Raw genomic sequence first — 27,425 nt, 5'->3', positions numbered from 1 at the left:
CTGCAAGCGTGAACGACCGGTCATCCCAATTTTTTTTACCTTATAGTATTCATTTGGATTTAGATTTTTAAGGACTTATACGTATTCTTAGACAAAATTTGAAAATATATTATAGTTCGATTTTAAATAATATTTAAGTAATATCCTGTGACATTACAAAATCGTTTTTATCATATAAGACCCACCCTTTTTTTACTGTTATTAGTTATTACTTATTTGTTAAGCAGTTAAAAAAATATAAAGTTTCATAGCTCAAAAATTAGGTATTCTATACATCTATTATCCAAATTTCAATTAAAATTCATAATCATCTACTTACTGTTAACAACTTTTGTCTATGTATGTTTTACAGTAAAAATGTAGTTCTTATTTGAATATAAAAAGTTATAATTTATAATGACTAAAGAATTTTTGAAAACGCAATCTTTGTCTATACTTAATAACCCTAAAAATCAAAATTTAAATAAGTACATTATTGAAAGGTAAAAAGGGGTGGATCACGTACACTATTTGATCTTAAGTGAATTTTATCATTTTTATCTGCAGGTATTTGTGTATACATCGACATACTATTGACCACTGAATTTATAGCTACGTCACTAAAGTCGGTCATGCCCTTAGCCCGTAGGCGTAAAACCATAAATTGTACATATAGACATAAATGTCCTAATGTTGACATATAAAAGTATTTACTTTACATTTTATATGACAAGATTATGGGAATAGAAAATGGGTTTTTGGAAATCTCTGAAATATGAAATCTGTGGATGACGTGTTTTTATTTCAAAAATAAACATTAAGAGAAAATCTAAATTTCTTGATGTCCTAGGACCTAGGAGAAACTTCGTTATCAACGTCATACGCTGTGGTCGTTATCACAAGATGAAAGTAAATAATATTCATCGTTTCACTAATAATCTGAAACGAAAATAATAATATTTATTTCAATAGTTTCTTATTCAAATTTTAATTTATTTTTTTAATTATTTAGTCTTTACTTACACGGATCAATTTTTACTGTTTCTAAACATAATATTATTTTCGTAACATTCGAAGTAAAAATGTCATTAGTGGGAACTGCAAATAGAAAACGGTTTTGGTTAATTACACAGTTTTTCACAGAGGCAAGTCAAAAACAAGTGGATACATAACAGACATGGCTCACTATTGTGTTTTTCACATGCAATTTACCTGATAGATTTGTTTGTTGGTAAGTATTCGAGGATGGTTTTCTTGCACAACATTTGACTCTCCAAATTTTTAGGTCCAACAAATGAAATGCGTTTCAATAAACAGGAGATGATCACATTGGCACAACAACCATCTAATAAATTTGATAAAGAAGGATTGTTATTTGTTCGTGAACGCCAAGAAGGGTTTTTTAGAAGAACTGAGAGTGAGTATTGATTGGCTCTTTGAAATGTATAAATAAAAAAAAAAATATTTTAATAAAGTATAACTTACCATTCATATACCCCTAGAGATTGTTATATTTAATATTGGCGTAGTTTCATCAGCTTGGCATGTTTATGTATGAATTGTGTGTTTTAACTTCATTATTGTTTGAAATTTTGCATGATACATTTTAGTACTTTTAAATTAATATCATTGTAATTGTATTGGTCTTGAATTTAAACCATATAACATTGTATATTAAAACATATTGGCCAGTTTTGAAATAACTGAAAATATTTAACACAACCGGAATTAATATAATTATTTTAACAATATAAAAACCTCATAAACATATTTTGAAAAATTTTAAAAAAAAACTGATAATATACGTCAAAACAATTATGAGTAATTTATTGGTACCTTTATCGGTGTTATTATTATGATATATGACTGTAATAAATACCTGCAAATAGAGTTAAGACCGATAATAATGTTTAGTATTACTGTAATCAAGTTCATTACAACTAATAATAATTCATTCATAGCTAAAGCCTGTAAAATTATCTGTGTTATATGATAACAATATAATTCATTAATTATTTTATCACTAAATAATTTTAGATTCCGTTTTTTTAGAACATTGCAGAAGTGTCACTAATGGGTAGTAACTTCATTCAAAAATTTCATGCAGTAAGCAACTTTAATTATTTGTGTTTGTGAGAAAGCTTTGAATATGAATAACTAATGACATTTTTTTAAACAAATTGAATAAGTAAAAAGTTGACATCAACACAATATTTTTATATAATATTGTGAATTTATCGAGTATATTGTTTTGTATTTTTTTCTGATTATAATCTTTATTTTATTTAAAGAACCTACGTTTTTGAATTTTGATAAATAACTGCAGTGAGCAATTTTTAAATGATTATAGATATGATCTATCTATATACAGTAAGATATTATTTAATCTTGCAATTAAAATGTATTATTATGCATAAAATTCATTTGTTGCATTTTTTTAGATTATTATACCTAATTATAGGTCCCACAGATTTAAAGTAAAAAATATAAATCAGAACTCTAATGATTGAGGTTATTATGGAAAAATAAAAATAGAATTTGATAACTATTTTATAAATTAAGTCAAATTATAAAAGAGAAAATAATTATGAAAATTTTTGAAATTATACTCTAAGTGTGGATTTATAAAATTGTGAATTGTGCTATTTTGGCATTTAACAAAAGAAAATCTAATTATTGCATTTTGAATTAATTGTTTTTGTTTTGTTTAAGAGACTGGAGGTCTTATATTTTTCAATCATAATTGATTATTAGACTATTAGATTTATTTAAACAATTTCAGAGAGAGATTCAAAACGAAGCAAAAAGCGAGAACGTCAAAGCAATTTGAACTGTTATGGCGGATCACATAAAGGTATATGATAATTAGCATTTAGAATAATTAAATAATTATATGATACTTAAACAAAATATGAGGTACCTATGTTAAGTGATTTATTTATGGTTGAATAATAAAAATGTACACCTATATTTTATTTGAGCCAATCTGGTTTACAATATTGCAGAATAACATTTGTATAGTTTGTGTACTATGCTAAATGCATGCAAATCTAAATTAAAGATAGCAGTAAAATAAATTTAATTTCAATGTTTTATTTAATCAAACTAATCAATTTAGTAATTATATAAAACAACATTCATGTCTATGTGTACATATGTATTTATTTAATTTTATCATTGATTAAAAATTTAAATTAAATACTCTATGATTTGTGGTTGGCTTTTAATGGCTAAATAATAAATTTGAATATATTTAAGAAAATTATGAACTATATTATTATAATGTTTATAAAACAGTTTTTCCCATCTTTGTATTATAAGCAGTCTGTACATTTAGTTGTCCATTAATATTTAGCATGAAACTTATGTATTGTTGCATGATATTATATCCATGTGCAACTCATTACTAGCCAACCTAACAGTTAATTGTTCATTTATGTTGAAATAATCTTTGAACCCTGCATGTTGATAAGTGTTAATTTTTTATGTCAAAACTCAAGGTAAAATTAATAATGTAACTAATATAATAATTCTCGTTTTTGTTCTTTTATAATTCTAAATACAAATAATACAATATCAATAAGCCTTTCTTATTTTATAATCATTTTACAGGTGAGGATGATTTTTACATATTTAAATATATTCAGTAAATAATATATTATGTTATAAATATTATACAATATTGAATATAAGCTTACATAAAAGTATGCTGAATTTTTTGGTATCTAAGTTAGTTTATCTACTCGACATTTTTTCTTTTATGATGTTAAAATTTGAATATACACTGAAATTCTGTATACATTTTTATTTATCTTCAATAAATTATTTTTATATTATGTCTATCCTTTTTGGAATCATCATCTGCAAGTAACAAAAAAAAAATCATTGAGTATGTTCAGATACATTTCATGTTTATAGTTCAATCAACTACACCCGAGCGGCGAGCACACACCTATGAACACATATTTTTAGTTAAATTATTTTGTTTTTAATTTTTAATTATCAGTGTTAAAAATAGATGATTATTAAGTTAAATAATATCAAAAAATAACAATACATTTCTTTAATTAATTTCATAATATTACTATAATATTTATCTTTGTTTTTAATGTTAAATGTCATCATAATATATTGTATAGTACTATTCATAATATGTTTGATTTCATACATTTTATTTAAATAGCCACTACAAATTAAATATTTTAAAATAAAATTTCTATTAAAAATACTAATTTATTTTTTTATTTTTTTTAAGCTAATTTTGAGCGTTGGTGTCGTTTAAGAGGAAATTTGCTATTTTATCTTAAGTCTCATGATCAGCTATCAGATTTACTAGGTGTTATTGTTCTACAAAATTATTCTGTTCAATTAGATGAATCTCCACCCGAAGGACCATTTAGTTTTCAAATAGGTAACATTTTTTAATTCAAATATTATATTTATTTAAGTACATAATATAATTATTATTAATTTAAATGAATAGTATTTGAAAATGGTATTTGTCAACAAATTGCTGCACATACAGTGTTAGAAAGAGATTCTTGGTTAGAAGCCATAAAGCAAGCAAGCTACGAAATCATGCGGGCGAGATTGTTAAATTTAAGGAGGCAATTAGAAGAAAAACGAAAACCAGATTTAGATATTAATATGTGGAGATTACGTAAAAATCAACCTAAATTAGGTACACTTAAATGCATTATCTACCTAGTTCTATTTTTTTATTATCATATTTTATACCTGACCATATATATGTTTTAGATCTAACAAAAGTACCATTATGCGAAATATGTTTTTCTTGTGATAACCTGATATGTGATGGACATGGACGTTCTCCAAATCCAGCAATTGTTGTATCGATTTGTATACCAAGTGAAAATGTTTGGATAAACTATGCTAATACAGAAGTTATCATCGATAATAGTAATCCAACATTTTTGAGAACTATATGGTTACAGCGCAGTGATGGATTAACCGAAGATTGTATTCTTCGGGTATCGGTCTATGATGTCCGAGAATGTATTTCTGGAACTGCAGTTAAAATGGGACATTGTGAAACTACACTTTGTTCATTGTTAGAAACTACTCATTCAGGAAACAATGGACAACGTGTCCGTTTGCCATTATCATCGCCAAGTATTACATCGGATTTAGATAAAATTATTGGTTTTGTGTCCATGACGATTTGTCGTCCAGATAAACAGATTGGACATAACATGAGTACAGAGTCCACACCATGCAAATCATTAATGTATAACAATCATAACTTTCCCGTAAGTTAGTTTAAAAAAATGTTATCGTAATGTATTTATGATATATTTTTTAATTATTATAGATGGTAAATCATCGAAGAACACAATCATTACCTCCAAGACTTGGATCCAGATTACGTGTTCCATTGCAGAACTATCTGTATTTATTATTTGATAATGTATCGTTTGTGACATATCGTTTTCATTCTGGCCTGAGGGGTGATATATCTGTTTATGAAATAATGGCCGAAAGCAAGTTATGCTTTTATTTACCACAACAATTATTGTAAGCATTTACTCATCTAAGTTAGTATACAAAAAGTGAAAAAATTAACCAATATCATACATAGAAACATATGGATTCTCGAAGAAAAAGAACTTTTACAAGAAGTTTCAGGAATGGGTGAATTATCTGAACCATGGCATTCAAAACAAGTAGAACTACTTGACCGACATTTACAACTATTACATTTGTATTCTCAAGCCAAACAAAATCTGGAAAATCAAAAGGGTAAATTTATACTTTCTTTGATAAATATTAATTTTATTTAAATATTATTGAAAATTACAAGTTTTACAGTTTATTTTTTTGTTGATTACTCAGTTAATTTGTAAGCTTTAAAGATATTACTATAGATAAATAACTTTAGGACTCATGTAGTATGCTATCCTACCTACCAAAAAACTGTATGTGCATAGTATGATTCCTACTATAATTATTTTTATTTCATTTTATTTTATTACGTGAAAATACATTTGAGTCATTAAGATGAATAAAATTTAATAGTTGTATAAAATTATAGCTAATTAGCCATTATGATAACTGATAAATACCCATCAAGACCCACAAATCACAATGACTTAGTTTTAGATATATTATTTTAATTTATATTGTATTCGCATATGTGTTTTTTCGTTGCGAGTTTTACTTTGTATTTTTTTTTTTATTAAAATCACATAATGAATAAATCAATGTCCTATTTGTGTGAGGACTTGATATCTTATGATGAAACATGTGTTTAATTTTTTGGTAGGTAGCACATTACATCAACAAAGTAGCAGTAGGTAGCATACTGCATGAGTATCATAATTTTAAATATATTTTATTCATATTTATCTTTATAATATCTATAACACTATCTTTGTTATAATTAAATGAATATTATGTTATTCCAAAATATTCTCTTTCATGAAAAATCTAAATATAATTTTTTTTTAGGGGTTAATTTTAAACCAAGTTCACGTAAAAACGATCGTTCTTTAGAATTTGCTCCAACAAACTTACATTTACAACGTATTTGGGTTCAAAATGATACATTAAAAAAAAGTGGATTCTATGATACAATAACAGTTGGTGCATTTACTGCACATTCACATAAGTCTAAAACTGGAGGATTGATAAAGTAAAATAGATTTTGAAGAAAATATAATATTTATGTTTTTATTAGTATGTAATATATATGTATATATTTTTTAGACTATTACAACAACTCAAAGAAGCACCACTTAAAACAAATGACCATGCTATGGCCAGTAGTAAAATTACTATGGCATTTGATGCAATTCAAGCAATTAAACTTCTAAGACGAGAGGTAGTAGATGCGATGAAAAGTTTGTTAAATTTAGCTAAAGACAAACAAACTTCAGGAATGATGCCAATTTGTAATGATATGATTTCTAAAGTAATTATACTTAAAAGTCATTGTTAAAATGTTTGATATTTAGCATCAGTGGCGCCAATCTTATAGTTCAACTATAACAAATTTCATAGGTAATTTAAGAAGGTGGGTGGATGTACACATTTCGTGCTTGAAATTGCTAAATAACAGGCTTCAAACTACCATGCATAAAGAGAGATTCAAAAATTTACTTATAAAAAGGTTGAAAAAGAGAGTTAATAAACTTTTCTGGTGGTTTGGAGTGTTTGATAGAAATATTATTATGTAGAAATTTGTCATAGGTGTTTCAGATGGCGTTACTGTTAAGCACTATTTAATATGTTAAGCTTTATTAGCGGCTGTTAATTATTCATTACTATCTGATATATTTAATTATATATGAAATAGCTAATCTTATTATGCATACATAACTAGAATATGTTATAATATATATATAATTTTAACATATTATAAATTTGTAGACTCGTATTTTGCTAAGCCTTTGGGATCCAAAGCTTGTTGAAGAAGCTTTAAATTTTATTGAAGAACATAAAGTTACACCTGTCTTGTCTGATGACAATGAATCTGTGAAACATCCTTCAAATTATCATGTATCGCCATTTAAGCGTATAGCAAGTCAGATAAATTTTGATTTACAATCACCAGATACTGAGGATTTTTATACTCCTGAAAGCCCAAAATGTTTGAAGAATTTGATGAAGTTTGATTCAAAAGAAATTCAAGGAGAACATGAATTAAGCAGTAATGAAGACCAACAACAATTTATTGTATTTCCAGAATCTAAGGGTGAAATGGACAATAATCAAGAAAATATAAACTATACTTCTGGTATGCTGTTGAATCAAATTTAACATTGCACTTACATTTTATGAATTTAAGTGTTATTAAAAGATATTTAAATTAAATATTTTTAGGTTCAAAAGAAAATATACTACCAAATGAAAGCAGCAATGGTATGAAAACAGGTCAATTTTTAGACACTTATTCCATGTGTAATTCACCATCAGCTAACTATTATAAGCCTACTGAAGAACCAGAACCTTGGGAGCTTACTCAGTTGAATATTGAAGCTAGTATTATGTGTCTTGTGAGCAAAGTTAAATTTTTATGTGGCCGTTGCAATAGTCCAGCAGTAAGGTTAAGGTCTCAAAGATGTCGTAGCTTTCGTTCAAATTCATCAACAATTCAGGTAAATTATTTTTACCTTACAAAATATTTGTAAATATTATGTTTACTATAATATTAAATTTATTAAAATATTTTGTCTATAATATATATCAAAAGTCACCAAATAGAGACCCTCGAACAAATTTTATCTGGCCCGCAGACAAAGGATAAATAACATACATAAAAAAATAATGATTTCATTACATCCAATTTTAAATACTTATTATATGTTAAAAATATGTACTTAGAATTTTGATGGTCTGGAAAAAATTTTCAGATTTTTAATGTGGCCTTTCAAAAATATTAATTGAAGACTCCTGATATATATTTTGCTATAAGATAAAAATCTAAAATGTTTATTTATAATTGAATAATACTGTAATACAGTAAAACTCGCTTAAGACGCTCTTTAAGGGACCAGCTCTCTAAAACGTCTTATGCGGGAAAGCGTCTTATGTGGGAATGAAACAAAATGATGTGGTTGAAATATCGAGTTTATTTTTTATTATTAAACATAATTTAATGAGAAATACACTTATAAATTAATTATAATATATAACGAAATTACGTTTATACACATGCAAACGAACAGCACTTACTAAATCTCATAAGACGATGAAATACAGTAAAACTGTTATAATAAGTAATGATAAAATAAAACGATAAGAACACATATAGTACTAAAAATTCTATTTTTATTTTCACAAAACTACTAAAATTTATCGTAATCTGCTGAAAAAAAGAGCATTTTACCCGATTAGACAGAGAAAAACTGAGCGTCTTAACAGGTGATTTTTACATTGACTAGTATAGAAAATGTCTAGGGACCGACTAAAAACAGCGTCTTATGCGGGAAAGCGTCTTAAGCGAGAGCGTCTTAAGCGAGTTTTACTGTATATAATAAAAGTATTAATATTATTTAGTATTTATAATAACTGTAAAATATTTTTAGACAACAAATTCTCATCAGCCTGTGAGCTTAGATTCTAGGTTCACTCAAACTGCTGATAACGAAACACAAAAAACAACTAATAACAAGTGATTATATATATTATTTGTATTTTACTAAGTTATTGAATAAATAAATATAATATTTCATGTGTTTAGCGCACCTTCCAGAAATAAATTTACAGAAGGACTTGATTTTAATCTTATGACTGATTGGGGTTCTGAATTAAAACCAAGCATGCGTAAACTTCGTCAAGCTATGGATGGACTTTTGAAAACTGCTAGACTTACACATAGTGTTTTCAGAGTACAAGAGGATAAACGGTCAGCTGAAAGGTCATGCAATGTTCGTTACCGGAGACATGTTTGTTTTTCACAAGCGGTAATTAAAATAAATAATTTAAATTACATTTAAAAAAACTTATTTTTAACTTTTGTTTTAATTTTGTTCTATAGTTGACTGCTTTGGTTAGTGGTTTAATGGCAAGATTGTGGTGTCAAAAACCTGAACCTGAATTTCTGTATGTGTTGTCTTCAATTGGTTGTTTAGCCTCTTTTGAATGCCTATTGAGTTATTATGGTAATGAAATCGATATGTGGGGTGATATGGCTGTTGCCATTGAAGATCTAGCTACCGTGAACTTCACCTTATTACCATTATCGCAAGCTGTTAGGTAATATTTATACAATTATAAAAATAATATTTATTTGACAATCATTATTTTTTTGTAGAGAAAATCCAAAAGATGAAATTATGCCACGGATTGTGGGTTCCAAGAATTCTTTGTGTGTTTTATTACCAGTTCCTGATTTAATTCAGTCTTTATTGCCTTCTAAAAATATTGCCCCATTTCGGGTTACACCTGTTTTTTTTAATATTGGTATTAATGAAATGGCGACTATTGCAGAAAACCTTGGAAATACAAAACCACAGGATAGTAGTAATATTGACAATTTTGAAAGATTAAGCGAATTCTGTTCAAGATACCGTAAACTTAATTTATCCAATAATGGTGATTGTGAACGGCAAGGTACTTCTGTTGCAGAATTAATGAGTAATTTAAAAGATGCATTACATAGCAATAAGAGTAAAAATGTAGAAATACTGCAAACAGCAGCTATAGTGTGTCGACGTTTAAAAGGTAAAACATAAAATATCTATAATAAAATTTTATGATTTTATTTTATATTTAATACCTGCTTAATGTTTTTATTATTTTTTATTGTATTGCGCTTTCAATATAATTTATTATTCAAACTGATTACATTGTTTAATTTTAGGTTTAAGATTTACTAGTTGTAAAAGTGCTAAAGATCGAACAGGTATGTCTGTTACATTAGAACAGTGTTCTATCTTAAATTTGGAATATGGACTTGCAGAAAGTGAAATTCAGCAAGCATTAGATTGTATGAGAAGGTATATTTAATTGTTTCTATATTATAATGAAAATAAATAAGAAAAACTTACAGTTGTCATAATATGCCATTTGAATATGTTATGTCTTTCACTTTTCAGTGAGGGGTGTAGGAGAGAAAATGCATACAAAAATACTGGTGTTAGAAAATATGCATTTAACAGATTGCAACACTTTACCTTACCACAAATGTACAGACCTCCGGCAGGTACTTATGGATCAAGCCAAACTTAAATGGTTACCATGGTTGTTATACTATTTTATTATTATTTTTATTTCATTTCATTTTTTTTTTTTTTTTTATTGATTTTTTCATCTTTTGAATTGACAAACAAAATTGTTTGAACTTTTTAATGTTCCTATACTGAGACTGTTGTCTAATGTACTTAGAACCTCTGCAAATAATTTTTGAAATATGAAAAACTCGCTATCATTATTATTTATATTTTTGTAGGTTTTATTTTAAAGAGAAACAATTAATGCTCATTCTTTTGCTTAATTGTTGAGGTTAAAATAAAATAAATATAATAGTTGCTTCTTATTCTGAACAAATTGGCAAATAGGTTTTTCTCAGATTAAGCAAATTAGCAATAATGGTTAATTTGGTTCTAAAAATTTTGTGTATAATATGTGGTGGTCTACATTTTTCAGTAAACAACAGATTTAACAGTGAATACTGTATTAATTATTTAATAATGAGCTGAATTGACTATATTCATTAAATACTTTTTGAACATTAAACTGTTTCAATTGTAGTATGATTGAATACTTGTTATTTATATTAACATTGAATTATAGAAGCATAATTATTAATTTTTAAATATTAAAATTAAAATTCTTTAACAGTGATTGTTATTTTAGTATTGAACACAAATTTACATTTTAATGTATTCATAAGTCTGGTTGTCACTATATAAATTGTATTGTCTCCTAGAACACCACCATTAGGTACAAAAAGATCTACAAGTTGCATTGTTATAAAAATATTATTTGCTTAAGCTTTTAAAAATTTAACAGCAAATTTAGGACCTTAAAAAGAAAAATAATTTGTTTGATCTATATAAATATTATTAATTGTTCTTGGATTCGTGCAATACAGTATTCATTTTTCGAGTAAACATCATAACGTACAACTCTAACCTATAAGGAAAATATTTTAATATTTATACTACACTGCATTTTATTTACCAAGATGAACTAATAAATTCTAAATGTATTACATTCGATCAATTTAAATACTGCATAATAATATAATTATCATGAATTTTAAATATATTGTTTCTATTACGCCAAATGAGATAGTATTGTCTGGAAACTAATTACAATCAAATTGTGTAAAATTTAATTTTGATTAATAACAATTTTTTTTAAAAAGTTATTTAATTTGAATACCTTGATTGTTAGACTATACATAAATCAGTTATTGAAGCTTAGCTGAGAAGGCTGATTACAATTGCTTAATTTTTTGTTTTAACAGTTGTCAGTTATATATTCATTTAATGCTTATTTAACAATAATTTTGTACGGTTCAACATCCATTAGGTAGGGATGCGATCTCAAGTGGTATTGTTTAATAATCTTGGAAAAAATATTTTGGAATTGAAAAAATATGTTTTATAGCTATAATAAAAGCTATTGAGAATTATAATATAAAAATTTGACTGATTCAAACAACAACAAAACAACAATATTCCTATAAATCCTAAATATTCTAATTATATAATACCAAAACGATATATTTTATCTCTATTTACTTTTAAAATATACATCATACGATCTTATTAATTTAAATTAGAATTCCTGATCTGCATTGTGTACTTATATGCTTATAGAATATTCTTTCAGAATTGTTAGCGCCTAAATTCTAATCAAAAAATCAATTCAATTTAATTTTGAGACAATTATTATTTTTCTTTCCTGTAAACAACTTTTTTGGTAATAATTGACTGTGTATCATATAAAATAACAATAACAAATAATTCATAGTTATAAAAATTATTATATTATTTTATTACTAAATACTAATTGTATACTTAGTGTACTAAAAACTAGATTTGTACAACAATTGTTATTATTTAATTTATTGTATGGCATTAAGTGATGACAAACAATTTATATTTAAATTTCAACTTTAGATAATAATTATAATATTTAAGATTTATTATTTTTTAACTGTTAATTAAAATGTTTAACTACACTATATTAATGTTATTTGTCTATTTTTTAAGACATTATGTGTGCCAAACTTAAATCAAAAATTGTTAAATATTAATCTATTCAATTAACGTTTACAGTTTAACTAAAAAAAAATATTTAATATTCTTGGGTTTGGGCGCGTGCCTTCCTGTTATCAATATCCAATCATAGATTCTCTATTATTTAAGATTTAAACATGTTGCTCAAAATGTACAACAGAATCTTGAAATTATAACATAATAATTATTATATTTACATACTTTTAAGTTAATTAAGAATTAAATTTATAATCTATTCAAATATTATCTAACAGTATTTGTTCTATATACGATTTAATTTTAATGATAAATGTATACTTATAACCATTTTGATATTTTTAGATTATATAGTTAACTAACTTATGTTTTCAGTCTGCACATCTTTATTTTTGAAAATTATAGCTGAAATGTTACCTTTAACTGAGCGATTTAGAAATTTTCAACAAATTTATTATTTGTTATGCTATCCATTTTTATTATTATTTCTTCTATATAGTATGTTTATTTATACATATAAATTATTATTTATCAGTTAATACATTGAAATTGTTTTTGTATCAATTATTGTTATATTGTTTCCATTTCTATTATCTTATTACAACAAATAAATTTTATCATAGAAATTAGAGAATGTTTTTGTACTGTGATTTATTATTTAAAAACAACTCGCGCTTATCTTTATGTATTATGACTTATGACATTTTATTATATTTATTTTGTTGTACCAAATTATTTTGTAAATAATTATATTATTTTATGTGCAATTAAATAAATTGTTTTAGATGATTTATTATTTATTATTAAATAGCGTTTTCAAACATCACACATGTAGAATAAATTACAATGTACAATACATCTTAAACCTATATTATGAAATTAAATATTACATTTTGTCTAACGTTAAATAATTTGTTTCTAATTAAGTATATTAATTATTACTGTACTTAGAATATTGTGTTTATATATTTAATTTAGTTTAAATTATTTATTAATAGTTAATGGTCCCATTAACCAACTGCATTTTGGATATTAGATAGTAATCAATTTTACTACCTTGTATAGAGTGTACTTAACTAATCTTTAAATTTGCTGGACTATTATTGTTTTTGTTAATTAAATATATTATAATATGTAATATTTAATGACGTTTTAAATTGGTACTAAAAATATCGTAACTGTTTGGCATTAATTAGTATTTAAAAATAAATGAATAGCTGACCAAAATGGTAAGATTAAAATATTTATAATTAATCAGTCTAACACTATTGCTGTGGTAGACTTACTAGACTAATTTCAGACTATTTATTTCATTACTTCAAATAAATTATCACTAGGTTAGTTCATTTGTTCACCAGCTGAGAATATTATGTCTTTCATTTCGTAGAATTATCAAAAATATATTTTCTGTTCATTATAATAAAGTCCTTTTTTTTATTATAAAAATAAGCCAATAAATAACATGTTCAGTTTGTATAAGACAGTAAGTACTAACATTTGGTACAGAAAAAGAACCATATATAAACTATGAAAATATATTAAATTTACAAATACATTTATTTTATAAATACATTTTAAACAATTAATAAATAGTGATTACTTAAAACCAGAGTTCTCCTAAATCACCTTCAGTTTTAATGTCTAAACTGTCATCATGAGGACTGTCTTCATCTGAATCGCTGATTTCCAAATCGTCTTGGATATTTGCGCTGGCATGATTTTTATTACTTGACTCCGCGAGATCTTTTTCATCACTTGTGTCTAGATTTCGACTACCGGTAGGTAGAAAGTCTGAAGGATCATAATTTGGATCGAGGTCCATACTTTCGTCGGCTATTAAAAAAACAAAAATTATATGCTGTTAGATTTTTATGATATTCATATTTCACCTTGGATTTGGTTGGAGAAAGTTTCAGGAGCAGGATTGTATCCCATGTTACCGAGCAAAACCATGGCTTCTGCTACTTGTTGACTGTCGTCATCTGGCGGATTTTCTCCAACAACTTCCATGAAATCATCTTCTTCACTCGAACAATGCAAGTCTAAAAACAAGCCATGACAAAATTAAAAATCATTAATATACCTATATATATTATATATTAAACAAATTACCGTCTTCTAATATATGATTAGTTTCCGTTTTGAAATTGCTGTCTGGATCCATTTGGAATTCTATGTCTTCAATGTTCACTTTGTGTTCTCTCGGTGAATTTAAGTTCTAAAAAATATTTTTATACTTTATACGCGAACAGAAAATTGTTGAAATGGCTAATACAAATTAATTTTGTCTTATGCAAATATATACAAAGTAATAAGTTAACAAAACATACATCCTCGACATCTTGCATGTCTGAATAATCATCTTCTGCAGCAGAATCCATATCAACTTGTTCCAGAGCTCGGGCCTGAACTAAACTGATATTTTGTTCCACTTGCGTTAAGTATTGATCAAACTGAAATTTATATGGAATAAGATTTTTCCTTAACAATATTCATAGTTTTAATTGTTTACCTCTTCTAATGATTCTGTGGCAACACTTATCAATTTTTTTGCTTGTTGTGTAAACTCTGAATCTTCGCCATTATATGCTACACTGTTTTCAAAGATTAAATTTATGTCTGCTAAAAATTCTTTACGGTTATGATATTTGTGACCTGGAAAATTAAAAGTATAACATATGATGTTAAAAAATATTATAAAATTTAATAGCATTATGCATAATAATAAGCGTGTGAAGACCTAGTTAACACAAGGGCAGAGCTTCTTATAACTGACATAATCTATGGTCAATTATTATTGCATTTTTAAAGATAATTTAGTAATATCAAAAATAGTTTAAAATATAAGATTGCTTAATATTTATACATTATATTTGAAAAAAAACTTAACACACAAGAGGAACAGTTGTTCACTCTGTCCCTCTTGTATGTACACACTTATTTATATAATATCGTATAATCAAGAGCAATAAATGGAATTGTATACGCAATCATGTAAATATCTTATAAGTAAAAAGTGAAGTGTTAAAATGTTTCAAGTTATTGTGACCACTTACTAATTATAAAACTAAATTATTCATTTTATTTTAGAATCTAAATTTTATATTTTCCCAATAATAACTAACCATTATTAATAGACTCAAAATTAAGCATTCTAACTTGCACAAGCACCTCATGATTGGGCAAGAACTACCAGTCTTATGAACCTTTTTTATTTATATTTAACATATACTCGCGTATTACACAAGACCCAAATTAATAGAAAAGAACTTAATCTTTTATATAATCTATGTAAGTTACTAGCAAAAAATCTAAAAATCGCTACTCAACTTATAAAATTTTTTCATTTATTGAAATGATGTTTATATAATATTTGAACTGAACATCTATTTTTCTACAAATTGAATTATTTTATTTAAATTGTTTTTTATTTTAATATTCAGTAATCCTAGTAGGACGTAGTGTTAAATTTTCTCTTCACAATAGCTATTTTTTCTTATCTTTCTTATTATGGGTCACATTGCAGATGTGTACATTATGACTGATCTTAGTTTTACTGTTTCTTTAATTTCTTAAAATTAACCTGACCCATTAACTTAGAAAATTCATTGAAATATTTATTTCTCATTACAATATGTTAGAAAATATAATGCACAATAATAATACGTGTAAAAATAAATAAAATACTCACTAGAAACGCGTGAAGCAATGGTTTCTAAATCAATTGGTTGTTTAATGACATTGTAATAATCCTTGACTAATTTACGATTGACTGGTTTCATGAATGGCCATGCTTCACTCATAGTCTTTACTTTACCAACAACATTATCTAATATAAATGTTAAAGCTACTTGGTCATTATCATCCAAAAGTGGGTTGATTGCTTTTTCCAGTAACATAAGACGTTCTTCTTTTTCATGTAGACGATCTACACAAACACCCAACATACGACGAGCAGCAACTGTTAGTGAACTCTTAGCACCTAGAAATTAATTGCACTATTGTAAGTTAAATAAAAAATAAATTGTCATCATTTATTCACCATTGTACAATGTAGAATTTTCAACAATTTGATTGACATCAGAGAGAAATTCTTCACGGTTCTGATATTTTTTCAAATGTAGTCCATCTCTAATAGATTGTAAATCCATTGGTCTCTGTACTATATTGTAGTAATCAGGCACTTTCTGTAAAACACAATATTTTTAGGTATTTCAAACAGATGCATTTATTAAACAACTAATATTAACAGTTATTTTACCTTGACATTAACTGGATAAATAAATGGATGCACATCAGGCATACCGCGCATTTCATTTAATATAGATTCAAAAATTGTGGATAAAACAATCAATGGGTCAGTACGGCGTCTGTTGGCAGAACGATCGGGTTTCTTTAAATAATCACAGTGCAGTTCATTCTTGCGTTTCTTGCTACGTGATAATGCATCTTTGGGTACTTTCAAAACAAGTGATCGCCTTTTTACTTCTTCAGCATGCTAAAAAGCAAAAAAAAATGTTTTTACAATAAATGGTACATAACTAAAGTGTGTGAGCATGCTAATTCATGGTTAACAACAATCAAACCTTCAAGAGTTTACTAGATAATGTGACTTTCGTCCCATCTACATTAACTAAATCTTCATCCTCTACATTCATTTGTTTTTCAATTTCTTCTTCTTGTTCTTCAGTCAGAGCAACATTCACTGATGCATTAGGGTTTAGATTATATTGAGGACAGGCTTTGTTTGTTCTCATATGACCAACATTGCCACATGCTCCACATCTGACTTTTAAGTCAGGTTTCATTTTACTGGGCTTTGGTTTACGTGGTCTCGGAGGAGTAGCTTCCATACGTGGTTTAGGTATAGTAACTGTGCCAGAAGTAGGCATTGGTACATCATTACTCAATGAATTACTCTTGTTAACCATGGAGTAACCAAAACCTAAAAATGTAATATGAAATATAATAATGGCGATTAAATGCACTAGGTAGTATAAATTTACCAGGCTGTGATTTGGTATTATTAGAAAAGCGTTCACGTTCCTGATTTCTTTTTATACGTCTCAATTGTTCTTGTATTCTTCGTTTTTCACGTTTCATTTCTTCTTTTTGTGCTTCATCCATTAGCGCATATTGACGAATAAAACCTTCATCTCTTGTTGTTCTAATTTTTAGATAAGCATCAATAACACCCGGTTTACGTACAACTTCTGTTCTAGTGTACTCTTTTCCATCTGATCCTTGAAACGTTCTATATATCCTAAGTACACGACCTGTAAGCAAAATTAAATATTAAATTTTTTTTTTCTATTTGAATGATAGTTGTATTCCATCACACCTGGTTGTCCGGTAGATGAAAACTGCATACTATCATCATCATCCATTTTCTTCTTGTCTCTTTTACGCATGTCATCATTTGTGCACCCCATGATCATTTTACGAAGTTCATGACGTTCTTGTTCTTCTTTTTCAAGTGACAACTAAACATAGTAAAATTATTATACTTAGTCATTTATTAGATTTTCATTTATTTCATTTATTTGAGATGGAATTAAAGTACATACTTGTGTGCTTGTTTTTTTATTTGACAACATATTTTCAATGTTTTTTCCCATTTCTTCAATGTCAGAACAATCTTCTTCATCAAAACTTTCTCCTTCGTCAGTGGACAACACTTCATGAGATGAAAGCACTCTATTTTGTAAATCAAATATTCTTTGGCATTCTTCTTTGTATCTAAAATATATTGATAAAAATTTAATATTTAACTATTATAAATTAGAGCACTGTTAAAAAACAAAAGAAAGATCTTATATTTTTTTATAAACTTGCCAATTGACATCAGGTACCTTATTATTAAAGGCACTACAATTTAGTTAGCTTTAAATTATTTTTATTAGCATTTCCTATAATTATAATTTCATAAGTATATATTATTAAGGTCTTACATTATATATTTTTTCAGCGTCATGACAAATATACTTAAATGCAACAGTGAATGTGTTAAAGAATTTGAGTTTCAAATTCTTATGACACTAATACTTCTAATTATTATTAAGGCTTTAATATATAGAATACAAGAATTTATAGCAAACCAAATAATTGTGTAGTGAATATGTTATCTGTAGAAATGATAAATTCTACTTAATTAGTCAATTTAAAAATAAAATTCATCAAATATCATTAATCATTATAAATATTTAAATTTTCATAAGTTCTTTTTTTTTCTTTTCTGACTTTATATATATCAACCAGCTAATATTTTTAATATTATGTTATTTTATAATACAGTAAAAAGGTGTTTGTTAAATTATTAGTAAAAATAAATAAATAAATGAATAAAATTTAAAAGTTGTATTTGAATATTTTTTACCTTTCTTGGTGTTCAGCTATGGAAAAACGATTGCCTCTTGAAAATTTTGTCATTCCTTCTTCTCCGGCTTTAGCTTTTTCAGTAGACAATGTACGAACTACATCTATAACTTCCCATCGAGACAATTTTTTTATTTCTTCTTCAGGAACTGCAAATTTTCTCAATAAAGCTTTTGCATTATTTAATGACAATCGTCTTAAATCGGCATCTGTTCCAGTCACCATACGTTTAGGTTGAGCTTCTTGTTCTTCTTTATTCAACTAAAATTAATACAAATGTAAATATATATATATTTTTTTTAATAAAACATTAACTTATATTAAGTGATATAACTGATATAATATTGAAAATTGATATAAATAAGATACTAAAAATAACATACCGTAGGTTTGTTAGGGACTCGTACATATGAAAATCCTTCTCCACATCCAGTGGGATCTGCAGGACCAGTGAGTTGAAGTAAACATTTATTTTTCATAGCTTGTATGTATGCTCGGGTTGTCATCCATGGTGCAACTTTGATTTCATCATCCATTTTTAGTTGCATTTCTTCATCATCGTCTTCTAAACTAGTTAGAATAAATTTTTCTCCATATCCAGCATCCTATAGAAACATTAATCAAGAATAAACATTTACTTAATTAACTAAATATCTAAATTACTTTAAGTCTTTGTTCAGCGGCAATCATGCTAAAATAAGCACAACATTGCTCTGGTGATACCATGGCACGGATTTCTTCTTCAGATGGTAAACGGAAATCAGGTTTAATTACCCACCAATTTGAATCAGATCCTTTATTATTAAAATACATATTATATTATTATTAATTTAATTTATATATTTACTCTAATTACTATTACTTACCAGTTCTTTTAAAATCGGCACATAGTTTAAGACGCTTACGAATGCTACTTTCTGAATGTGATGGAAATGCTTTTTTGATATCATCCATTTTTATACGTCTTGGATAGTCAGTACTTTTCCAAAAAAGTCGATAAATAAAAACCTAGTTATATATATATAAAAAAAAAAAAAAAATTAAAACAAGAATAAAAAAAAAATTTTTTTAGTTTTTACCTGTAAAAAGTCTCTCACAAAATTGTTTGCACGTTTAGAGTTTGGACCAGGAACTTCATACAATGGACAAAGTTGACCAGATGTAAATAAAGCATCTATTTCACGTATGTAATAGGTATGCCTGAAAATTAGTAAAAAATGTTTAACTAATAGAACATTTATGGTTATAAATTTAATATGTAATAAAAAATGTTTAATTTTTTTTTTAATAAATCTTAGTCAAAATTAATTTCAACACAAATCTATTGAATTTAATATAGTAAAATAAAAAAGTAATGATATAGGATTCTCAACCTTGTTCTTATAAGTAAGAAATCATTTTCCAAAGGCTTGTGTTCATAAATGGGTGCTCGGTATAAATTATTTTCAATAACTTGAATTGTTTTACCAGGTGATAATACACCCAGAAAAGGTGAAGTATGAGCATAGGCAATTTCTCCAAATCGTAAATTTGGTGGACCAGGGTCTTTACCAATTTTACGTTTATAATAGTTTTTAATTTTAGAGCACATTCCAACCTAAAAAAAATATTAAGATATCAAATAAATAATTAAATTTTTAATTAATTTATATGCATACATACTTGATTCAATAAAGGTGGATGTTCTTCACAATATTCAACGAGAATAATTGAACCATCTCGGCCAGTCAAATCATCAGGTGTTCTCATGAAAAATACATCACCACCTCCAGAAGCTATTCGTTCTTGTTCTCTAAGCTAAATTAATAAAAATATTGATAATTTATGATATACTCAAAACAATAAAAAGCATATCTTTAAAATGTTGAACAAAACACCACTCTGGACGTGTTACATAGTAGTATATTTTATCAATTTTCTTCAATTTTTTATTTACCTTAGCTTTCTTTTTAATGTTTTTCAAAAGAGGCTGCACAGGATGAAATATTGATTGAGCAACAACACCATGAGAATAACGTTTCATAGGAGGACGATGGAAATTTCTTAAACGCATTGGACCCATATGAGTTTGTATAAATGGGGCTTTTAACTCAACAACAGGTGTTGAATGTTGAATAATATTGCCACCCCCGACTTTAAGACGTAATGATGTTTCAGATGATCTCGGTTGATAGTAACTGTAAGTTTTACAAATTTCAAATAATATTTATATTGTTATGACAATAATTTCATATTTTTTATTAAAACATAGTGAAATAAGCAATTATAGGTTTAATTGTAACAAAAATCTTTATGTTACATACCAGTCATTCGATACATTAAATGGATCTCTGTCTGGTGACTTAGGTGGAGGCAATGGAGTATCTTCTTCAAGAACATTAATCACTCCAGCTTTACCAAGTAGTAGTTTTGATTTTTTAACATGTGGGTGAGGAATTTTTACTTTAACTGGAGTAGCATTATCTAATCTTTGTTTTGCAGGATCTACATCATCAGGAACACCTAATATGATATTTTCATCATTGGGATCTAATGTTAATATTTTTGGACGAGGTATTTTTTCCATATTTTTAGCATCCCAAATAATTTCATCTTCCCAAGTACCATACACCAATTCTTCATTCTCTACTGGAAATATAGAATACCAGGTATCATCTGTGGTATCATTTATTGGCTGTTGTTTTGAACCTCTAAAAGTTTTGAAAAAATAAATAAATTAGTATAATATAAAAATATAACAATAGACTAAGTTATAAATTATAATTTAATATAACAGTACAATGATATAAAAATAAACACTCTTAAACTAAACTGACAACTTAGACACAGGTTAATGGGAAACCGCCAGATATATATACCACAAAAGAATAATATCAAACTGTATAATAAATACTTAATATTTAAGCACAACTCAATTTGATAAATAGTCACATATGTTATCTACCAGCTACTTTAAAATATTACATACCTATCATTAAAAATCTTAACTATTTAAATAGGGATAACTTTCCAGCACCACCAAGTCTAAATATAGGCTGAAAAAGTAACCAAAGTATATTTTCATGAGTGATTTATTAACATTCCTTATTCTAATGATGTACTTAATTAAAATGAAATACATTCAGTACACTTTTTTTTATCATATATTTTAGTGATTTGAGCACTAAATTATAAATCAAACAGTTTATGGTCAATCAGATTCTGTTAAGTTATAAAATTTTTTAACTGTTTTATATTCATATTAATTAAAATGTTTCAAATTATTTACATAAAATTTTCATTACCAAAATATAATTTTAATTTATCCATATGACATAGGTATAGTGAAAAAAAGCACCAGATATACACGAATAAACATTTTAAAATTATACATCACATTAACACGACCACTGTAAATAACGTAAATTGGTATCAAATACCTTGTTATTAAATGCATTATAATATAGTTAGCGTTACAATTATACTATTTTTTATTTTTTGCTAGTATCTATTATTAGTTTAATTTCATAAATATATGCTAGTTTTACACTGATATTGATGTCTGAGTTCTTTTAACTGTTTTAGATTTAGTATTAATGATATTCTAGGGTCAATCATGGAAATACACTCAGGAGTGAACTATAATATATGCATCAAACTTCAATTTATTATAAATATTATACTTAAAATATACTACATAATTTATAATAATCATACCACATATCCTTTATCATTAAGAAATAAATATATACAATAACTAAATATGTATATAGTAATATCAAATTCACCTACAATATAAAACATACATAATAATAGTCATGAGGCCATTGAATGAGCAGTAATATTATACATACATAAATATATCTAAATATATTTATACACTTATACAATAAAAATAATAGTGGAATACACTCATATTATAATAATTACAATTTAGAATAATCATTTATGAATAAACAAAAATTAAGTAAACCATCACACTGTGCTATTGAGATAGTAAGGAGATCTTACTATATCCATTGATTTTAGAGTATACTTTAGTGTATTCTAAAATCAATGCTAAAAATCAAAATATCCAACAATCAGTTCATGGTTAATAATTATAAAAATACATTATTACTATCATAATCATCTCTCAATAAACATTTAGTCATAAATTCAAACTTTTTTACATATTACCCTTTAAACTTCATACTTTTTATTTTCATTCATTTTACTTTTTTTTTCTACATTAGTATGAATTTAAAAATGTAGTATACTTTAATAATTATTAAACTACATAAGTATGGAGGCACATATATAAAAATGTTGTTTTTTTTTTTTAAGGAAAGGAAGGCTGAACTACTAAAACCCCTCATAAACGCACTTTCATTAATACATACATTTAAATTTTAGAAAAACTTGCGATAAATATATAAAGAAAACTTACATATTTGATTTTGGAGTCATTTTATTTTGTGATTGTGATACATTTATGTTGGATGTAGCTAATCGCACTGATCCACCTGCAAGAGGGAGCATTCCTTTTCCAGGCTGGCTAAAAGCCTGAGCAGTACGATTAGTACTACTCGGTACCCATCCAGCAGCATTAGTCTTGCTATTTAATTTTTGAAGAACTTTATGTTTAATATCTTCTCCATTCCATATTATATCATCTTCCCAATGCAACTGACTAACCATCAAATAGGCATCTTCTGGATATGGGTTTTCTGCTTCATTGTTTTCTATTTCTTCAGTCTGAAATAATAATACATTTTATTAAATAACAGAACTCAAGAATTGTGAATTTTATGAAAACAATTATATTTTTTTGAAATTGAAAATTTTCAAGTTTAATTTCTAAACAAAGTTTTATTATTTTCCAATCAACTTTAAAAACTCTGAAAAAAAGATATATTAAGACTAAAATAATTAGAAAGAGAAAGAAAAAATATAACAATTTAAGTATTTGATAAGTGCCTATATTTTCTCTGTTAGTTTTACTTTTATAATAAATAATAATAATAATATATACCCATACAGAGTCCTAGGAATAAATAAGGTACAGAAATACTAGTACAGTCGATTCCGCTTTATTGGGACACATTGGTTGCGTGTTATTTTGTCCCAATAAAGCGGTTGTCCCAATAATCCGAAATGAAAAAAAAAACATATGAATTTATTGAAAAACTGATTTTTTATGTTTTTATTATTACAAATACATATTAGTTATTAGAATAACACAATTATAGAAATTTTTTAATTATACAAAAAGAAAAACATAGTTTTATGTATAACCTAAATATTTATAAAAGTACACACATATATATATTTTTTATTATTTTATCTTATTTAAAAAAATTATGAATATTACTTTGTTTTTTACATTTTAATGTTTGTTGACGAATGTAGTCCGAACAAGTATCCAAAGCACTTATCGGGCTTTCTTCATTTCCTTGTTGAAGAAAAAATAATCTCAATGTTTCCAAAGATTTCTTTGCCTCCTGTAGTTGGATTGGTGGATCTGGTTCCTCATCCGTGTCTTCATCTGAATTATGTTGATCTTGTATGGATTGAATAATTACATCATCGACGTATTCATTTTGGTCATAACATTGTACATTTGAATCCAGTTGTTCAAATTCTACGTTATTTAGCACTCTTACGTTATCATTTTCTTCGGAATTAGGTTCCAACTGTTGATCGATGTTATAACTTTCCTCCAAAAAATCACACTTTCGAAAACAATTTTTTATTGTCTGACTACTTACATCACGCCAGCTGTCTGAAATAAATTGAATTGCTTGTAGGATATTAATTTTTTTACTGATATCTATTGCTGTTGATTTTGATTCAAGTAAATTGTCTTCAATCTTTTCTAAAATGTAATTGACCAGTGTTGCTCTATACTTAATCTTTAAATTTTGGATAACACCCATATCTAAAGGCTGAATTAGTGACGTTGTATTAGGTGGTAAGAACTCAAGCTTGATGTTTTTCAAAGATATATTAGGATGGGCAGTACAGTTGTCTAAGACGAGACATATAGCCTTTTTTGTTTTGTTCAACTCACTATCCCAACGTTGCAACCAATCGGTAAAAATGGCCGAAGTCATCCATGCGTTTTTATTTGCATGATACTCAACCGGTAATTTTTGTAAAGAAATTTTTTGAAAACAACGAGGTTTTTTACTTTTTCCTATCACTAAAAGCTTTTTTTTGTCAGTCCCACTTGCGTTTACACAACACAGTATAGCTATTCTGTCCATAGCTTTTTTTGATCCAGCTATCGATTCGTGTTTAAAACACAGAGAACCATCTGGAGTTGCACGATAGTACAATCCTGTTTCATCTGCGTTATAAATATCATCGAGAGAAAATTTCGCAAGAATCTGTGGTAATTTTGTAAATTTCCATTCATCGGCATACTCTGAATTTGCACTAGCTTTTTCACCATGTGATCTTTTAAATTTTATGTCGTGTCGTACTTTCCACCTAGATAACCAACCGTCGGTGGCTTTGAATTCGTCATTACCAAGTTTCCTTGCAAGGTCTTCGGATTTAGCTTTTAATATAGGACCCGACACTTGAACGCCCCGACTAGTAGCCAGTGTAAACCATTGTGTAAGTGCCTCGTCTACATCTGCATCTTTACCCTCTCGTTTCCTTTTCCGCGTTGTCACTTGGCTAAGAGCTTGTTCTCGCAAAAACTGTTCTTGTAGTTGAATTCGCGCGATTGTTGATTTTGATACTCCTAAAATTTCCGAAAGACGACGAGTACTACAGCCTGGTGGCTGTAATTTAATTTTGTCTAGAATATCTAATTTTTGCGCAAGCGATAAATCTTTACGTATACGAGACATCGCTACTGCACGCGACAAACGCGACTAATGCACTAAATAACATTTAACACATATCACATTTGATCATACGATAAGATAAAATGTATATAATTTAATCTAAAATCGATTACGCGAGTCGTTCGCGATTGTCGGACTATTGATCTATTAATATTTAATATTATACTCGATAAAAATGTCCCAATTATCCGGATTCGCGGTCCAGATAAGCGGCGTACTTTTACATTACAAGTATACATTTATTTTTGTAATTTTAGAATTGTCCCGATTAAGCGGTTGTCCTTATTAACCGGTGTCTTTATTAAACGGAATCGACTGTATATTAAAAAAAAAAAAAAAATGTACCATTATTTTGAGAAATAGGCTATGTGTACTAACAATTTACTGATGGATTAAAATTATTACCTATAACCTATTTTTAAATCAAATACAGAACAATTTTTATGTTTACTCACTTTGTTGTCTTTAAGTTTAAAACCATAATCAAATTCTTCTCCAGTTTCAGGAACTCCCAACATATCATACCACAATTTTGCTGGACCACATCTCCAGTATGCTTGATTATTTGAACCATCTTCATTTTCTTGCTTATTTGAATTAGTTTGTTTAGAAAAACTTTCAATTGGTTGTAAAAATTTTTCCTGAAAACTAATTATTAAAACATATTGCATAATAACTTGTATATAATATAGAAAATAACCTCATCATCACAAGCGATGAATTCAGGGTCTGGTAATGGACCATATTCAAGACACACTAGATGAGTTTTGGAATCATTATCAGAAGAATTATAATCATTTGCATCACTATGTCTTCTTTTTTTACGTTTTGTTTTAACGTTTCGCCAAACTTTAGGTAAGCGACTTGATTTATTGGGCTTAAACAATCTAGAAAACCTTAATACCTATATTCAAAGTACATTTAAAAAAAAAATTAATGGTATTTATTATTTAGATATATAATATGCATCAATATTACTTTTCCAACTCTAAAATCAGGAAATAACGTTGTTACATCAACATTTTCATATTTTGAAGGTAACATAGCAGCCAGTGGCGTTTCCAGCCTCTTGGATTTATCGGTTTGTTTATCGTTTTGCTCATTATCACCATTGTAACCACTTTCCAAAACTTGTTTCTTTAAGCTAGTAGTTTCTTCGGCTAATTCATCTATATCAAAAAAATCCTGGGCAGTAGGCGACTTCTCATCAACAGTATTTGAGTCTTCGTGGCCATTCTCGATTCCTCGTAGTTCAGATGAGTCAATAACTTCGGACACCATTGAACTAAATCCAAGCTTGGATAAGGATGCCAAGTATTTTTTTGTATCTTTGTCCAGTAAGTCATCATTTTCAAGCTGCCCGCTCTCATCGATGTTCCCGAACATAAAACTCGTCAAGTCGAAATCCCCCTGTTGGGCTTCAGAACTGTTGTCGTCGTTCATATTTAAACCGACGCACAACCGATCACTGTAGAAAATTATTTATTCATTTTATAATTTCTGTTTTTTGAAAAATAGTTAATATTTAATCATAACTTGCTGTATAACTTAATAATTCACTGAA

At 27.0% G+C, this 27,425-nt stretch overlaps 2 protein-coding genes and 1 long non-coding RNA gene across 3 annotated transcripts; 1 reads left to right on the top strand and 2 right to left on the bottom strand.

Moving 5' to 3' along the window:
• Positions 1-827: 827 nt before the first annotated feature.
• LOC112595943 lies at positions 828-10,580 on the bottom strand. Its single transcript, XR_003114740.1, has 4 exons — positions 10,491-10,580; positions 1,465-1,682; positions 1,003-1,324; positions 828-918 (listed from the first exon to the last, which is right to left on the bottom strand). It is a non-coding gene; the product is annotated as an uncharacterized LOC112595943 (long non-coding RNA).
• LOC112595940 (type I inositol 3,4-bisphosphate 4-phosphatase) lies at positions 1,129-11,265 on the top strand. Its single transcript, XM_025341351.1, has 18 exons — positions 1,129-1,210; positions 1,265-1,396; positions 2,762-2,833; positions 4,235-4,390; positions 4,463-4,660; positions 4,738-5,249; positions 5,312-5,514; positions 5,579-5,739; positions 6,448-6,631; positions 6,706-6,910; positions 7,369-7,735; positions 7,822-8,096; positions 9,027-9,112; positions 9,182-9,404; positions 9,479-9,696; positions 9,755-10,164; positions 10,304-10,439; positions 10,539-11,265. Exons 2-18 carry the CDS (start codon positions 1,279-1,281, stop codon positions 10,669-10,671), a joined length of 3,657 nt encoding a protein of 1,218 aa, XP_025197136.1. The 5' UTR covers positions 1,129-1,210; positions 1,265-1,278; the 3' UTR covers positions 10,672-11,265.
• Positions 11,266-14,187: 2,922 nt separating this feature from the next.
• Positions 14,188-27,408, bottom strand: LOC112596124 (transcription initiation factor TFIID subunit 1). Its single transcript, XM_025341623.1, has 25 exons — positions 26,840-27,408; positions 26,562-26,765; positions 26,317-26,502; positions 23,452-23,759; positions 21,347-21,733; positions 20,980-21,220; positions 20,706-20,840; positions 20,417-20,640; positions 20,123-20,243; positions 19,910-20,051; positions 19,707-19,837; positions 19,427-19,648; positions 19,045-19,304; positions 18,236-18,407; positions 18,010-18,151; positions 17,675-17,944; positions 17,255-17,613; positions 16,930-17,166; positions 16,711-16,855; positions 16,360-16,650; positions 15,181-15,323; positions 14,999-15,121; positions 14,781-14,886; positions 14,558-14,710; positions 14,188-14,501 (listed from the first exon to the last, which is right to left on the bottom strand). Exons 1-25 carry the CDS (start codon positions 27,302-27,304, stop codon positions 14,269-14,271), a joined length of 5,400 nt encoding a protein of 1,799 aa, XP_025197408.1. The 5' UTR covers positions 27,305-27,408; the 3' UTR covers positions 14,188-14,268.
• Positions 27,409-27,425: the final 17 nt, after the last annotated feature.

Source organism: Melanaphis sacchari, unplaced genomic scaffold (assembly GCF_002803265.2).
Source record: "Melanaphis sacchari strain LSU unplaced genomic scaffold, SCAv2.0 Contig2_pilon_pilon, whole genome shotgun sequence".
NCBI classification, from domain to species: Eukaryota; Metazoa; Arthropoda; class Insecta; order Hemiptera; family Aphididae; genus Melanaphis; species Melanaphis sacchari.
Note: the sequence above shows the minus strand (reverse complement) of the source record. Positions and strands in the feature narration are given on the sequence as shown.